The following is a 17,067-nucleotide window of genomic DNA, read 5'->3' as shown; positions in this document are numbered from 1 at the left end:
TTGAATACAAAATGACATTAAAGGATAAAACATAAAGTTTTTACCAGGCATATGCTGATCCATAAAGCTGAATTCGATCCAAGCCTTTTAAGGACATCTATTTGCAGATTGCAAGTCCCACACTGAAACTCTATAAAACCAATGAGCAATATGAGCTTAAAATTTTACTATAATATATTTTACTCTTAGTTGTAATAATTATAAATACGTAATCAGCCTGGCCATTGCTTTTCCACACAACCCCCTTATTACTAATTTCCTCTCAGTGCTCCATCTGGCTTTCTCTTATTGAAGAGGATTTCTCTGGTAGAAAGTCTACCAAACAGAATTAGAAGTTGTAAACGATGACAGAGATTTTCTGCACTACTTTAAAATCGTAGCCTGTCTGTATCTTACAGTAAACCAGAGGTTCCCAAACTGTGGGGCGCGCCCCCTAGGGGGGGCACCGTATCATTGCAGGGGGGGCGCGGGAAGCCGTCTGGATGAAAAAAAAAAAAACATGAACACTGTATGCGCTGTGTTTTTACCTTAGAATGGCCAACTCTCTGTTATTCCTCTGTCAATTTGATACAGTAGAGGCTTCCACACTTCCCATATCTGTGTCCTCTGTCACTTTTATCAGTTAAAACTGTTTAATCCGTTGTTAACATGTTGTAACCTATTTTTCCGAGCCGCCTTTAAACACAACATGAGTGCTACGACGCTCGCGCTGGGTTTCCACCTGTGAAGGAGACCTGCTGCTGCTGGGCGGAGCTACGTAGGTTTGTGTTAGAATCACGGCAGCAAACCAGCAAAATGCAAAGAACTTTTCACAGTTTTTCCCTCCAAACTAACCGACTGAGTTGAGTAAAGCTGCTGGATGCAGGTAATGTTAGCTAAAGATGACTAGCTAATATCAATACAGAACCTTAAGCTTAACAAGTACCTTGTAGGCTACCGATGTTGGTGTCTATTTTCAGCTACGTACATTCATTTTGCCCCCAAAGTCGATGCCCCCAAAGTCGATGCCCCGTTTACTGCAGTGGGAACCACTGCAGTAAACCAACAACATGTATCTGAAGTTAAACTAGCATCTGGAATTGGTTCAGAACAGTAATAATTTTTACCATTGCTTTAGCACAAAATTCATGAACATGTGTGAATTAATAAAAGGTGAATGTTCTCTTTCCCATACAGAGCCTGTCACCTGTAACCACAAAGACTTTGCCTGTGCAAATGGAGAGTGCATTTCATCCCGGTTCCGCTGTGACGGAGATTATGACTGCTTGGACAATTCAGATGAGGTCAGTTCCTGAGTTTTACTGTTTTTGTTTATTTTTAAGAATTAAATTTGCCACATAAAATGACTTCACAAGCAGAGCTACGACACACCTACATTTTGGGCTGTGTGGCATATGGGTTTTTATTAGTCTGAACAGACAGGATGTCCATCATACCCCATTAAATCATTATGTGTTAGCAAATGTGTAATTAGTGGGTCAATAGGTAGCTTGCATTAAAATTAAAGGTTGCATTATCAAGAGTGTAATATTGTGAAAAGAGATCAAAACGACATAATTGGGTCACCAACACTCATAAATTACAGTGGATCAGAGCCAAATTATAGCATACAGGTAATGTATTTTTCTACGTAACTGATCACTAGTTTAGTTTGTCAGTAGAGACGTAGCTCAAGTTTGAATTAAGCATTGCAGTTGTAGAAAAAAAATGAAATTTAGCTCTGAAAAAATTCCTGTTTTAGTTATATTTCACTGTGCTGATATAAATCTCCTCGCCATGGTTGTCGCACTGCAGAACAGTACAGGATATTTTACTGTGATGAATTATTCTACCTTCCAGTGCACTAGAGCATGAAAAACCATATTAATTTGCTATTGGTAATCCTAATCCTTCATGCCTGTAGAACTAACAAAGACTGGTTGTTTAGTTCGTTCAGACGCCTGAATATCTTTATTTTTTAAAGCTTAAAACTGCTTTTGTAATTTGACGCAGATAATACGTGACAAAATGAACCTAAACGCGCATTAATTTTGACAGTGCATGGAAAAATAGCATTTGCATTAAAAATGAAGAAATAAAGCCCCATTACAGATAATGTTGTTTTGTGATGCATAATACAAGGATAAAAGCTTGTTGTTAAAATTCATTATTCTTTTTAGCATTTTTCCCTCTTTAACATTCATAATATTTGTTTTATATGTAATCTCTTTGCATGCAGGTGCTTCAACCCTAATTAACCCTTTGTGAAGTTTATCCCAAGTGTTCGCTTTCGGAATTCATGTTTGCAAATGCTTTGTGTAAGACATTAAATTAAGGTCAAAAATAAACACCCAGAAGGAATGGTCCAATTTGGGGGTAGTTTGGTATAAACGGGTTTTAATTATCTTAAAGGAGTGTGTGCATCTACTGGGCACGAGTCCTAACAGAAAAAAAACAAAACCTAAGAGGGTTTCTCATGACTTTGTAAAAGTAATGATTAACTTCTTTTCAGAGTCCTCTAGCTGAGTTTAAAAGCAGCTCATCTATTTTTTTTAGAAAACTCAAAGCACATTTATAAAAGCACCGCCTCTTCACCTATTTGCAAACCTTTGAAGCTATGGGTGGACTGTGAGGTTTGAGGACTGCATTAGTATGTCATTAGCTTGCAGTAGTTGTTAAAGTTCAGGAACATTTTCCAGAATAGTGCCACATTCGCATATTTTCATGTTATGACCAGTTTTATTGCTTCAACACAGATTGCTATTTTTTAATATGTCAAATGTCAGTGGGCATTAGTAGGTGTTTTCATATTATCAGCCAAATGAAGTAGTTGTTTTAAAGGGGGTTACGTAAAATCGACTGTTTTGAGCTGTATATCATGTTTGTACACTCCAGGTATTCAAAAGGTACTTGGAGTGTTCCTTTGATTCTTTCCTGCGTGTTTGAGAAATCCTTAAATCTCTCGTAGAAGCCATTCAGGGAACCTAAACGCTTGCTTATACAATGTGCCGCTTATTTCTACAAAGCTTCTTGCAACTGAAGACTTGAGCATAGCTTGTTGTTGTCCTCACAGAACACCCCTTCCCCAAGCCGTCCACACAGGGTTCCAAAGTAATTAGCAGCAGTAATAATAAACACCTGGTTGAACTACCTGTCTGCTGAGCTTTTCAAACTAACTACGTCTCACTGCAACACCTCAAAGGACGTTTGTGAATGCCATAATGAGAAGCACTGTTGTGGCGACGAGCTGAAGGCAGAGTGTCAGAAAGAGTAGAAGCTTCTTTAAGAGACACTGGTCCAATTTCAAAGCAATGAAATGTAAAGTCAAATTTATTTCATGTTGTGTTTGATATATATGGAAATTTAATAACTGAAGGTAATTTAAGTACTTGATTGTGCTATGAAATGGCACTAAATGATTGGAAAATACATAATATCATCCTTTTAAAATAATTTTGCAATCTTAATTTCTTCCTCGTTTCCCTTAACTCAATGTTTAAATTGAAAATCTTTTCAGTCCTTATCCCCAAAACAACCCCAAGGCTTTACAAACACTCTTTCCTCTTTGGCACTTCTACTTTATCTTGGGGTTCTTTATGTTCTGTGCAGGATCTTAGCTGTTCCTAAGGTTATGCTCTTCTGAGTCCAAGTGATTTCCTCCTCTTTGAGTCCTGTTCCTTTTTGATCAATCCTTAATGTTGCTGTTGATGTTGTAACCACTACTGCCCCATTATCTACCTAGTCAAAAACCTCATTGAATGGTTAGCCATCACTGCTTTGTCAGCTTAGTCAAGGACATCCTGCAGGATCTTAGTCTGGACATTCTCCATAAACCTTTGGTTTTCTTACTGTGGACAATGGAGTTTCCTGTCTATATTTGACACAAAAGTTAATCACTTAAAATCCTCATTTGTAACTGATTAGTATCACTAATCACCATACAAAAACATTTTTTTTTCTTTTACATTTAGTACAAACATCATAGATTTCCATATGCTTAACTAATATCTTCCTTTTACTTTGCCTAAGATAAGCTGTATAGAAACATGTTTTATTTCTTGTGTTATCAGCTTTTAATATTTTAATAAAAATTTGTGGATCATCACATTATTTTTACAAAAGTAACTCCTGATTTTATAGCTAATGTGTAATCATTGGTGTGAAATACAAATGATTATAAATCAAAATAATTTTTTGTGTCTTTTTTTTTTTTTTTACTTTCTTATTCTCTGAATTTGTTCTCAGAGAGGCTGTGAGGCGCGCTGTGCCGATGACCAGTTTCGGTGTCACAACAACCTCTGCATCTCACTCAAGTGGTTGTGTGACGGTCAAGAAGACTGCAAGATGGGGGAAGATGAAAAAAGCTGCCATGGAACAGGTGTGAACCTAGCAAAAATAACTCAAATGATTTTCATTTTTGCTCAAAGGATGGCTGCATGTTCTGCGAGTTATTTCTCAGATCAAAAGTTTCCTGTACAAAAACCAAAATTATTCATAAAAAAAATCTTTTTGTCAAAAAAAAAAAAAGGATTTTTTTTTCCTTTTTCCCTGGGCAGTCTAAAAGGTCTTCATGAAAAGTTATGCTTCACATTTTTGCTCATGGCTCACTAATAAGAAAAAAAAAGTAATCAAACAATATGTTCAGATATTTAGGTCGATATATTATCTCATTATAACTAGTGATAAGTGAATGGATCTCTATTTCGACAAACAGAATCAATCCATCTTTGGCAGACTGCTGTGAAAAGGAATCAGAGGAATTGAATAATGAATAAACTAGAAGTGTTCATCCCACCTCCAGATATTCAGAAATGTTTTTATTCATGTCCGTAGAAGAAAGGCTTCAATCAAAAGCACATCTTACAATCCAAAAAAAAAAAAATCTATCAAACTCCATATCTCTTTGTCTAGCTTGAAAATATATTGGAAGTGAAGTGGCCCCTCAATATTAGGCAATAGGTTATTATTTGATAATTGATTTGAAGGATTTTTAAGATTTCCTCTGCTCTATTCTAAGCTTTCACCAAATTCTGCCCATATTTCATAATCACTTATCTAATCATTGTGTAACAGTTTCTAGTGACTCATTTTATAATTTTTTTTTTTCTGAGAACTTTATATAACACTCTAATTCCATTGATTATTATTCCATTTTTGATAAGTCTTACTGAAAATTTAATTTATTAAAACATTAGTTGTCTTTGCCTGTCTGATAAACATTTTCAACTGGCATATAGACAATCACCCAGAACCAAAATACATGATAAGAACATTTCTCAGGGGACCTTCAGAAATGTGCAAATCAGTTTTAGAAGCAGATCCTGAAAATATGAACTGAACTACAAAGCTGAACTGAAATATTGTTTCAGTTCAGCTTTGTAGCAAAAAACAAAAGCTGTGATCCTGTCATCACTGAAGAAATACTTTTAAGAGAAACCATTGGTTTTTCTGTCAGAACAGTGTTAGTCTAGAGCTTTGTAATAGTTAAGAAAGCTAAAGTGCTGCGCCTTCCGTAAATAATATCTTCCGCTTTTTCTTCCAGTGGGCCCATCTTGCTCTGTAAATGAGTATGTGTGTGCCAGTGGAGGGTGTGTGTCAGCCAGCCTGCGGTGTGATGGACATGACAACTGCCTTGACGGCTCAGATGAGGTCAGTACAGCTTCACACGTTTCCAGGAATTAAAGGCATCACACACCAATGTGTGTTTATTGTGAATTGTGCTTCAACAGATTACTGTGTAAAGAGTCTGTTTTTCATGGTTGCTACTTGAGGATTTTGTATTTTGTTGTTGTTGGACAGATTGGTTGTGTGAAGGAGTGCAGAGAGGATGAATTTCTGTGCCTGAATCGCGCTCACTGCATCCCTCGACGCTGGCGATGTGATGACGTGTTGGACTGCATGGATCACAGCGATGAAGAAAACTGCAACCATGGTAAAAAGAAGGAAACACTTAAATAATACCGCAATATGTTATATCATATAGTTCCAGGTAGAAGGTTAGGTATACTCATAATAGACATGATTTTTTTTTTTTTTAAATAATGTATTTGATGCTTTCTTTTTCCAGGATGAAATGATTATTTTATAGAGAACTTCAAAAAATACAATTCTGGGAATCTATTTTTATTCAATTCAGACAGGCCCACATTTAGAAACAAAGCCTCAGATATATACATACCCACCTATTTGGTCTAAAAGCCTCTTATAAAAACCATATCTAACTTTCCCTGTAAGAAAGGGTATATATATATATATGGGTCAGTAGATATGTGTGTGTTTTTTTAGGCTGTATGTATATTTCTGACCCTGTGTTGTTTATCAAAGTCACACACAAAAAAATCAAGCTCGTAAACGCAGTTTTTGTTTTTCAAAAGTGGAAGAATTTGTATTTTCAGTCCACTCAAGAATAAAAAGGAACAATCATATCTGACTGGAATGTTATTATGAATATAAAAGCTTATGCTAAAAGCTGCAGCATTCATAAAATAAATTGTGCAAAACAAATTAACATCTAATATTAGAAGGTCAAAGTAAATCCAGTAATATGACATTTGCAAAAGCACAGGAGATGAATAGATATCAAACATAATACAGATGAAAATGTAGCTAAAGATTCAATACAGAAAGAGTTTTAGCCTTTTGATTTAATAAGGTGAGATACTCCATGATATCTAAAAATGTACTTTTTTACCTAACTTGCTGTGCTAAAAATTTTGGAAACTTTATGTGACTGCAGGAACATTTTTCTGTCGAGCCGATGAATTCATCTGTAATAACACCTTATGTAAGCTCCACACATGGGTATGTGATGGCAAGGATGACTGTGGCGATAACTCTGATGAAGATGCAGAAATGTGTGGTAAGTTTAAAATACCACTCACAAGATAACACCTAAAAGCCACCTGATGCATTTTTTTTTTACTTCTCTGTACCCCTAGAGAAAAGATGTTGCCGCCTCTCTTTAATCCCAACAGCAAATTAATTTGTTTCTGCATCTTTTGGCCTCCAGCTAAGCTTCCTTGCCCACCTACGAGGCCTTTCCGCTGTAGAAACGATCATGTGTGTCTGCGCATGGACCAAGTCTGCAACAAAGTGGATGACTGCGGCGACAATTCGGATGAAGAAGAATGCGGTAGGAAGCAAACATTTGATTCTGCAAAAAGGTTGTTTATGTAGAAAATGTATGAACACTTGGTGGTTGATAAACATTGAAGCAGATATTGTTTCCACTTACTGTATGTTCAGATCTGTGGCTTTTTATTTATTATTTCTTCCTTTTTTCTTTTTCTTTTTTTTTTTTTTCATTTCAATGTCAGGGAAAAAATGTGCAAAATAGTTTTAGCTTTTGTGTCCCCTTTTTGATGTCAAAGTGAAAATACCCATTTTAATGTTTCCAAACGCTTTGATTCTCCCTTTTCTGGTGTCCTGATATCTTTCCTCAGCACAAGCTGTCTGTAAATTCTCACAGAGAGAAAAAAAGGAGAAATAGCTCCTGTTTTCCATCATTCTCTTGTTTCTCTCGTCTTTCATTCATCTTTCTCTCTGATTCCATTGAGACCCTCATCCATCTCTTACCTCAGTCCATTACCTCTCACCATTGTATTGCCTCTTCCATCTATCCATCTCCTCAATTTCATCTTAATCCCATCATCCTCCTCCCCATCACTTCATTATGCTCCTTTCCTTTTCATTCTCACATTGTTGGAGAGTGCCAAACATACATTTTTTTTTTTTTTTTTACAATACACAGAAAAAAATGGGAAGATGAAAATCAAACTGCAATTTTACCTGCCGCTAAGATAATAACCTCTTTCTCGACTAGCTGCAGAAAAGATGTGATTGTGTACATTCTTTAAACTGAAAATTGACACATTAACTGTCATTTGCTGTGGGGATGTGACAGTCAATATTTTTGTACTGCAGTCAATCCAAGTTATACAAATTCTAGTCTTTGCCAATAAGCCATCCGTCTCTAAGCGCATTAAAGTTATTACAATCAATGGCCCTCACTTGGACAGTTTGTTTATGTATATATGGTGCAGTGCTTGGAGTTCATGCAGCCTACAGTTGAAACTCACGTCACCCACTGCTTTGTCCATATATCTTACATTACCATCAAGAACGATGCGGACAGGCTGCTCATCTTTTTCTCCTGTGTTTAACATCTAATCGATTGACTGCTTTATAAGCTCTGCAGTATGAGATCCACTCAGCTGCTGGGAGTGCAGTGCTGAATGCTTTGGATCAAGTGAGGATTTCAATTTAGTGTGCAGTGAAGCTGAGCAACGGCATCAAGCAAACATCAGAACTCCAAAGCCAATAACAGTAACTTCTGAGAAAATACCTTTGTGAGCAAGGAAGAAGTGCAACACTCTAAATCCCACACTGCACTCTTTCAGTTTGTGTTTTTAGTTGAACAGCCCTGAACTTTGTTCACACTGACATATGCCAATACTCTAATTGTGTAGTGATCGATGATATTCCCACTGCTGAATAGTATGAAACAAGCTATGCACTCCCAGAAAGTTTTAAGATAATACATAGAATAAAACATTTTATGTGTTTTGTCAGATCATGAAAAACTTAAAAACACTGCAATGGGCAAATGGTTAGCTAGCTGAAACTTCACTGGTCACACATCAAACACGTGGATGAAATTTGTATCCTAAACCATAAACAGTGGTTCTGTCCTATCTCAATGGGACAAGATACTACATATTTCTTTTTTTTTTTTTTTTTTTTTTTTTTTTTTTTTTTGAGGTGATGGTATAAAGATGAGTTCAGGTTGAATTCTAGCAGGTATATAAGGAGCAAATATATCGAATGAATGACTTATCAAAACAATTCCAAATTTGCTGTGGAATTGTGTTAAATATTGAAGCCTAGACATGACTTAAATAATTCTATTTATTATCACCGGCTTTAACCTGTGCTAGAAATGGTGTTGCTGAGAAAAGCAGAACACATAGAGGAATATTATTTGCTTGCATGTCTATGCCTTAGGTAAGCACAAACCTTCTAAGAAGGTCTTGAAACACTAACTTTGAATTTGTTTTGGACGTCAGCTCAAAATAGCGAAAATAAAATTACAATGAACATAAACAATAACGAAAGTGTGCCTAATTCTGCTTTGCTATGGCAATAATTGTGTGATGTGTTTCCAAGAGGAAACGTACGAAGCAGTCCAAACTGCTCCATTTTTTTCAACTGTTTTGTATCTAAAATTTGCACTGGATTCAAAAGCAGATTACACTAAACGCATTCAGACAAAACATGCATATATATACTACCAAATGTTATACTTTTTAAAACTTAAATTGACGTTCATAAATAAAATATGTTAAAATTAACAAATAAACACATGCCAATTATCATTTGTTAGTTTTACTTATCATTTCACTTAGTTACTTTGACAAACAGCAGGTACAAGTTTGTTGCAGAGCTTTTGAAAAGGGCAGGTCTACCTTTCTTTCTTTTTCAGAATTACAAACATGAACAAGCTCAGATTTATACTCACTTGGTATAAACAAATAGTTCAGAGAACTTGCCCCTCAATGAATAGAACCATTTAATCACTCTGTTAGATTTTTCTACATTGAAGTAGCTCGAGTGTCTTATTATTTTCCAAAAAATAAAAAAAACAGAGAACTAAAAAGTAAACAGGTTTATATCGAAACATTTTTGTCCCTTTTTGACATAAACAGTTTGGAAAGAATGAGTTGAATCAATGTTCCAGTGTTTGACCTGCCTCTGACAGTTACAACCGAGTTAATGCAATTGCATTAACTCTTCAGTTGTTTTAATTCCATATTTACAAAAAAGATTTATATTTACTTTTCTTTGTTTTCTTTACTTTTTTTTTTTCCTCAAAGCAGAAGTGGTAGCTGGAAGGCCTCGGCCTTGTGGCAAGACAGAGTTCACCTGCAGTAATCAACGTTGCATCCCGATGCCGCTTCAGTGTGACCTCTTCAACGACTGCGGCGACGGCGGCTCAGACGAGCAGGACTGCAAGTCATGTAAGAACACCAGCTGGTAACTTTTGCAAAGATATCATTGAAGCTCCTGCAAGAGATGCAGCGTGGCTCCCTGTGAGGTTATCGCGAAGAACAGCAATCTTCTCATTTGAGATGCAAGGTTTTGTTGTTTGTGATAATAAATGTTTGAGGTGTGTTGTGTTCTGTGTGAGTGATTAGGATGCACTCTTAGCTGTTGCACATCAAAGGAAAACCCCAGCAGTCAACTGAGATTCAGAGGCATAATCAAAGGCCTGTATTTATTTGTAGTTTCCAGTGGAGATGTGTGCGGAAAGAAAACAAATCCATGTGGGGAGGATGCAATTTGCAACCAAACAAATGCTAATGCGATATGTCAGTGCAAACCTGGTTTCAAGAGGAACCAAAAGACGGGCCAGTGTGAAGGTAACGTATGAGTATTTCTGTGTTGGTTTGTTACGCTAGGAAATGGTGGGAGTCATATTCGCTAAAACCTTTGCTAATTGTAGACTTGTAGGCTTTTAAAGGTTAAAATTATGGGGAATTTCATAGCAAGGGGGTTTAGACAAGTAATGGATGAATGAATTTTATGAACAAAAATCTCTAAAACTTCAACAAAATGTCAAGATGGAAATAATACTTTTTATTGTCTTGTTCCAATGGTTTGGTAGACGACTCATCATCAGAGAGGTCTGTTTATTATCAACAAAAAGGAGTAATTAGTGGTGGGACATGATTACATTTTTATTGGAGTTAATTTCAGGGTCTGTAATTAAAGAATCACAATTAATTGCATTTTAATCAAATGCAATATTGATTAAATGAGCAACATTTTCAATTTAAAATCTTGTTTCAAATAAATAGATGTATTAGCTCAACTGCAAAGATAGTTATCCTCTTCAACACCATGAGTGAAGATAAAGAGAAATAATTTAAATTTAAAAAGAACATTGTTACCCTTTCTAGGGCAGATAAACCAACATAAGCCAGATAGTGGTTTTTAGAGGAAAAATAATAGAAAGGCATAAAAACGTTTGAAATGTACTCAGAAAAATTCTGTTGTTCTGCATGTGTCACAAGTTACTTGAACTTTCCAGGAACAGATGAAACACTTTTCACCTCGTATGAAATGTGCAGGGCAAAGAAAATTAAAGTTGTTGGCCTTTACATGTTTTAACTCCGCACTTTGTTTCAGTGACACGGAAACATATAGATTTGTAATGATGTTACATCTCTCTCCCTTGTTTTCCAGAGATGAATGAGTGTCTCCAGTTTGACACATGTCCTCATTACTGCACAAACACTAAGGGATCCTTTAAATGTACGTGCGATCGGAACTATAAGGAGATGAACGGCAACTGTGTTGTTAAAGGTATGAATATTATCGAAATGTGTTCCAGTTTCAGGCTCGGCTTACATTTGTTTGATCTATTTTTATGTATCATGCTTAAACTGCACAGGGTAGGATGTTAATCATTTATACAAGCTTTCATTTCCTTCTTTTTTTTTTTCTCAAATTAACGACTGTCTTTGCAGGACAAGATGACAGAGTGCTTTACATAGCCAACGACACTGAAATCCGAAGCTTTGTGTATCCATATAACCAGAGCCAGGGACATAAACTGCTCACTCACATTGAGGACAATGCTCGCATTATCGGGATGGATGTTCTGTTTCATCAGCAAAAGTTTATATGGGCTACCCAGTTTAACCCTGGTGGGATCTTTTACAAGGACACTCTTGAAAGAGGCCAAACAAAAGCAAATGTTAAGAACATTGTAAGTGCTTCCAGTGCCTTTATTTGTCCATCTATCAAAAACTGCTATTGCTTCATGAGTTGTCCGAGTTTATAAACTGTGTGTTTCGTGATGTTTTACTGCGTTGCCTTTTATGTGACAAGTTTAGATGATGCACGCACAGGATTTGAATAAGAGAACCTGCTTTTTATGCATTACAGTGTTCAGATTTCCGTCGTCCTAGAGACATTTCTGCTGACTGGATCACGGGAAACATTTATTGGACTGATCACTCCCGGATGCACTGGTTCAGCTATTACACAGCCCACTGGACTAAATTACGATATTCCATAAATGTGGGCCAACTTAAGGGACCAAATTGCACTCGCTTGATTACTGACATAGCAGGAGAGCCATATGCCATTACTGTAAACCCAGCCAGGGGGTGAGTTGTGTACTCAGACACTCTTTTTTTTCTTGATCACACTCCTTAAAATGCATTATTCTTATAGCTTTGTGGAATGAATCGGATTATTAAAATTATAATATGAATTCCATATTTAAACATTTTTGGACTTTTCTTTTTAATACCATGTAGGAGCAATGTTTTTGAAAAAATGTAAACTTTTACTACCAATTGTGTAATTATATACTTGCATCCCATAGTCATGGTATGTAGGTACCATAACTACATTTTAATCTTTCTCATTCCATTATCTTACTTTGCATTTGGCTGTAAATAAAAAATGTGGGAGAAATATTGCTATTATTTCATATGTTAATTCACAATATGTTTGTTGCAACAACAGTACAAGATTCAAAAAATACTAGAACTCTTGAGAAAGAAGGCTGTGGCAGGAATTTATAAAATTGGCCCCTATGCGTATAAAGTGCTATGCATGTGTTATCAGGCTACATTAACGCATATTTTTTTTTGTATGTCGTATTTATTTTATATTCATGTTGAATCCTGCACTGTTATTTGCATGGTTTCTTGCAGAATGATGTACTGGAGTGTTATTGGCGATCACTCTCAAATAGAGGAATCAGCCATGGATGGATCATTACGCAGAGTTCTCTTGGAGAAAAATCTTCGGAGACCCACTGGTAGGTATATCTGCTTTTATTATTTCTGTATGTTTTTTTTTCTCTCTCTATGGTACCTTTTTATTACCTTGGTGTCATTCGGTGGAGATGTCTGGAAAACGGAAAAAGGCGCATTATCACTGTGTGTTTTTCCTATGCTGTGAGTCCATCTTTGGGACTGATTATGCGCGCATGTAAAATGAATTCCTTTTTGATTATACAAGCAGTGTGGCCTTCTGTGGTGCATGATAGAAAATGAAAACACACAAAGGACTTTTTTGTTTACCTTTGAATTGTCATACCGTTTTTTACATACGATATATTGTACCAAAGTTTCTACTAAAGATACATTTAATGTATACTAGATGTGTAGTGGTGCGTTTCAACTAATTAACTTGTCATATTTGCAAGGCTTCCTTTTGATACTATTGAAGCTGAACCAGTAGCACCTTTTTGTGAGACATTGATAAATAAGTGCGTCTTTGCAAACAGGTGTGTGAAAATAGGTCTTCCTACCATAGCAATTATATGAAACATAATTATACCAAGGTGAACAAAAAACACTTTAATCAATAAAGTACACATGTTTCTGTATTTTCTAGTTCATTGTAAAATCAGACTCTTTAGCATTTATTGGTTTCTCTGGTAAAGAAGTGTAAAAATCCTTGGGAATATTTATTGTTTTATTTGCAGTTTCCAAGTCTAAGTGAGTCCTAATGCCAAAAAAGCTTTGAAATTACTCTTCATAGGAGGAAGAGATGTTTCTTTCTCAAAGTTTTTCTTTTAAAATCTGTATTCAAAGGGCATACCGTGGAAAAAAAAAACATCTACAAAATGCTGCAACACAAACAACTTAGCATAATGCTTTTGTAATTGAGTGTTGTTGGCCAGCCCAACATGCAGTCTGCATTTATTGCTTCCTTCAATTCAGCAGAGACCCTCAATAACTACTTTTCTAATTTCAGCTACTTCCATATGCATTTCAATAAATTAGAACCATAGAAAAGTTCTTTTATTTGTGCATTCCTTTCAAAAAGTGAACTTCAAGACACATGTTTCCTACTGGAAACAAATTCATCTTAATTCCATGTATTGTGTAGAATCATTGTTGTGATATGTTTCTCTTCATTTTAATGATTACAGATAATGAAAATTTAAAAGTCAGTTTCAGGTGTTCAAATTAATACACCAAGCTATTTTAAATAATAACAATATATATATAGTTTTTTAAGATCACCACTGAAGTCAGTATAAAACAAGTAAGGAGTAGTTAACAGCCACTCAGTTTGTGTCTGAAGGTCTAGAGGGAGCCACTTAGTGCTGATCTAGTTTTGAAAAGCTGCTTTGGCCTCCTTTAATACAAGAGACCAATGCTCTGTCTCGGTCACAAGGAGAGAAATTCATCATTGGAGAGCTGAAAGGAAAAAACAAAGATTCATTTACATGCCTAAGCGGCGTCCTCGGTTTTCTAGTTAGAGTTTTGAGAGAAAGTGAAAGAATTTTAATGGGCAAAATCCACCATCAAACCTCAGTTCACAGCTGAAATGTTCTATACAAGCACAAAGATTGGGTTTTAAAATACAAAGCTTCTCCTTCTACAACTAATCTGACTTTCTTGACCTGAAGGTCTCCTGCGTTGAGGGATTTTTCAATGATTTCAGTTTAATTTGTCAGGTAAATAAATTGCTTACCTTCATCCTCCCACAGGGCTGGCAATTGATTACTTCAACCAGCGTATTTACTGGGCTGATCCTGAGCTCTCACAGATAGGGAGCATGAGATTGGATGGCTCGGACCCCCTTGTGACAATCAGCGACAGACACGGTAAACCCCAAAGAGAAAAAAACAAACAAAGTACAAGCATTTTTTTTTTTTTTTTTTTTTTTTTTTTTTTCATTTAAAGCCACGATATTCGTGCTGCACAACATCTTATCAAATAATTGCAGCAGTATTGCCGGTGTGTCTCAGAAGGCTAGGTTGTATTAAGATCAATCTGCCCTCCACAAACATTGTTTCTTTTACTTTCTGAGTCGCAGGGTACAAACATTCTGCATCCTCGGTATTCTGAATTTCATTTTCACTGCTGTATCTTCAGGAATTTCTCAGCCATACAGAATTGATTTATTTGAGGACTACATCTATGGAACTGGACTAAAACATGAGCTCTTCAAGATTCACAAGTACGGCAAACAGGCGGTGGAGATTCTCTATTTGGGGGTGGAGAGGCCCACCAATGTTTTTGTCTCCCACCGTTACAAACAGCAAGACGGTAAGTCCTCCTGATTCAAACAGAGTAGTCCTTTATCATTCCCACAGTGGGGAACTTCACTTGTTACAGCAGCAGAATAACAAAACATACCACATTTAATGTAAAAATATCTTAAAAAAGAAAAAAAAATAGATAACTGTATATAAATGAAATACCTGCAGATAGATTAAAGTTGAATAAAAACCAGAATATCTCACAGATTTTAAAATACAGACTATGTTCTTCTGCTTGTTAATCAACCCTTCATCTAACTATTCATTTACACATTATTTATTGTGGGTTTTCTCTCATCTACATTCGATAGAATATATAAACTCTTACCAATATTGTTGTCTAATGTCCACTAGCAAGTTGCACCATGACCACATATTGTAGCCATCAGAAACGCTCTAGCTTGATCAATCCTCTAGCAGAATTGGTAGAAATAATGTAAATTGCCTGCACAGAGACAGAATAGTGGACATTTTCTGTATAGTTGAGACCGGGGCTTTCCATATTACTTTATTAATGCTAAAACTTTCTTTGTGGTTCTGACCACCTGTTGAAGCACCTAATAATCTTCAAGTTTCTACCAATCGCTGTTGATCTAACATAAAGTTAAAGACTTTATTTTAGTCGCTAAGTGCAATGCACCAGTACCATTTGGCAGCAGAGTAATGGACATATTCATCACACTGCCTTCCCCGTGCTTCACAGTATTCCATTGGTAAACTTTAAATACTCAGCCACACTTCTCCAAATATACTTTCTGTCATTTAGGCCCATATTTATCTTGAAACTGGTGTTCCAGCAGTTTCTTGGTCGTGATATTTTTAAGCCTTAGTGGTTTCAGGATTGTTCCTGATCATTCTAAAGTATTTTCCTTCATCTGAGTTTGTGTTCTATCCATCATCTAACAGTTTGTGTTAGATGATGGAAAGTTAAGCTAAGTGTTCCAGCTGGGAAATGATCCCAAACATATGTCAATAGTTGTTATTGAATTAATAAAGCAGACTAACGTTGAGCTTTAGGGAAACCCCTGACCTTAACAGTTCTGAACATTTGTGAACTATGATCACAAGCTGGGTTCGTGACAGGGCATCAACTAGTCCAAATGAACTCAGCCAAGTCTGCCTGAGAGAACTGTCAAAAATCGAGTCAGAATTGTGGCAGAGGTTTGCTGATGGCGAGAAAAAGTGTGGTTGAAGTGCAGATTGTGGTGGCAAAGAGACCTTCCAACTTCAAACATAAAAAAAGATGTTTAGTAATTATAAGAAGTGTCTTGATTGCTGAAATGAAGAAAAAAGAATATTCCACTGATTGTCGAGAATAGAATAAATAATTTTCGACCAGCCATTTCTTTATAAAATGTAAATGAATGTCTTAATGTTACGGAATATATTTTATGTCTCATTTTCTGTCTGATTAAATTAAATGTTGGTTTGAATTAAAATAATTTGAAATCTAAACCTACTAGAGGTTTAGAAGTTTAGATTTTAACTATGTATAATTAAATCCTATAATGTATAATTGTATAATTTTGACACTGTGTCAGTTTACATTTGTTTTTCAATATATTTTAAGGCTATTTTGCCAGGACATCATGCAAAGAAAATCATCTTTATTCAACTTTCTTTTTATCTCTACTCCAACAGCAAGACCTAGTTTTCTACACAATCTTTCCCTTTTCCAAATCTGAAAGTGTATTTTGATTTGATGAGGCTTAAACCATGTTTTTGTTTTTGTTGCAATTATTGATTGAACTTGAGTCAAATACAATATTTTGTTACATATATGAAGCCTAAAAAAAAATCTGGAAACTTTGGTATGCAGCCAATCAATACAGCCTTGTCCTTCCCCTCACTTACTTCATGCGGTAAACCCGTGTCTGGTATTTGTTACATCTTTGGTGTTAATGGTTGAAGAATGTAAGAGAGCTCAGTCTTGGTCAGTTTTCCTCTTACAGGGCAGCTCCTCCACTCCCCAGAGACTCATTAGGCCAGCCATGTAGTGCGAAATGTGCAAG

The 17,067-nt window shown here is 35.9% G+C and overlaps 1 protein-coding gene across 7 annotated transcripts in view; it reads left to right on the top strand.

Annotated features, from left to right (window-relative positions):
• Nucleotides 1–17,067, top strand: part of lrp1bb (low density lipoprotein receptor-related protein 1Bb) — a 308,534-nt gene that overhangs the window by 268,244 nt on the left and 23,223 nt on the right. For 6 of the 7 annotated variants that reach the window (XM_016676720.1, XM_016676716.1, XM_016676718.1 and 3 more), the window contains 14 exons: nucleotides 1,177–1,283; nucleotides 4,225–4,357; nucleotides 5,522–5,628; nucleotides 5,779–5,911; nucleotides 6,716–6,838; nucleotides 6,989–7,111; nucleotides 9,852–9,995; nucleotides 10,263–10,397; nucleotides 11,224–11,343; nucleotides 11,508–11,749; nucleotides 11,929–12,152; nucleotides 12,708–12,814; nucleotides 14,501–14,617; nucleotides 14,889–15,062. In XM_016676720.1, coding sequence (XP_016532206.1) covers nucleotides 1,177–1,283; nucleotides 4,225–4,357; nucleotides 5,522–5,628; nucleotides 5,779–5,911; nucleotides 6,716–6,838; nucleotides 6,989–7,111; nucleotides 9,852–9,995; nucleotides 10,263–10,397; nucleotides 11,224–11,343; nucleotides 11,508–11,749; nucleotides 11,929–12,152; nucleotides 12,708–12,814; nucleotides 14,501–14,617; nucleotides 14,889–15,062 — 1,989 coding nt within the window. The remainder of the gene's footprint in view (nucleotides 1–1,176; nucleotides 1,284–4,224; nucleotides 4,358–5,521; nucleotides 5,629–5,778; nucleotides 5,912–6,715; nucleotides 6,839–6,988; nucleotides 7,112–9,851; nucleotides 9,996–10,262; nucleotides 10,398–11,223; nucleotides 11,344–11,507; nucleotides 11,750–11,928; nucleotides 12,153–12,707; nucleotides 12,815–14,500; nucleotides 14,618–14,888; nucleotides 15,063–17,067) is intronic. The other variant, XM_016676713.1, reaches the window with a different exon arrangement.

This window comes from Poecilia formosa, unplaced genomic scaffold (assembly GCF_000485575.1).
Source record: "Poecilia formosa unplaced genomic scaffold, Poecilia_formosa-5.1.2 Scaffold140, whole genome shotgun sequence".
Lineage (NCBI taxonomy): Eukaryota > Metazoa > Chordata > Actinopteri > Cyprinodontiformes > Poeciliidae > Poecilia > Poecilia formosa.
Note: the sequence above shows the minus strand (reverse complement) of the source record. Positions and strands in the feature narration are given on the sequence as shown.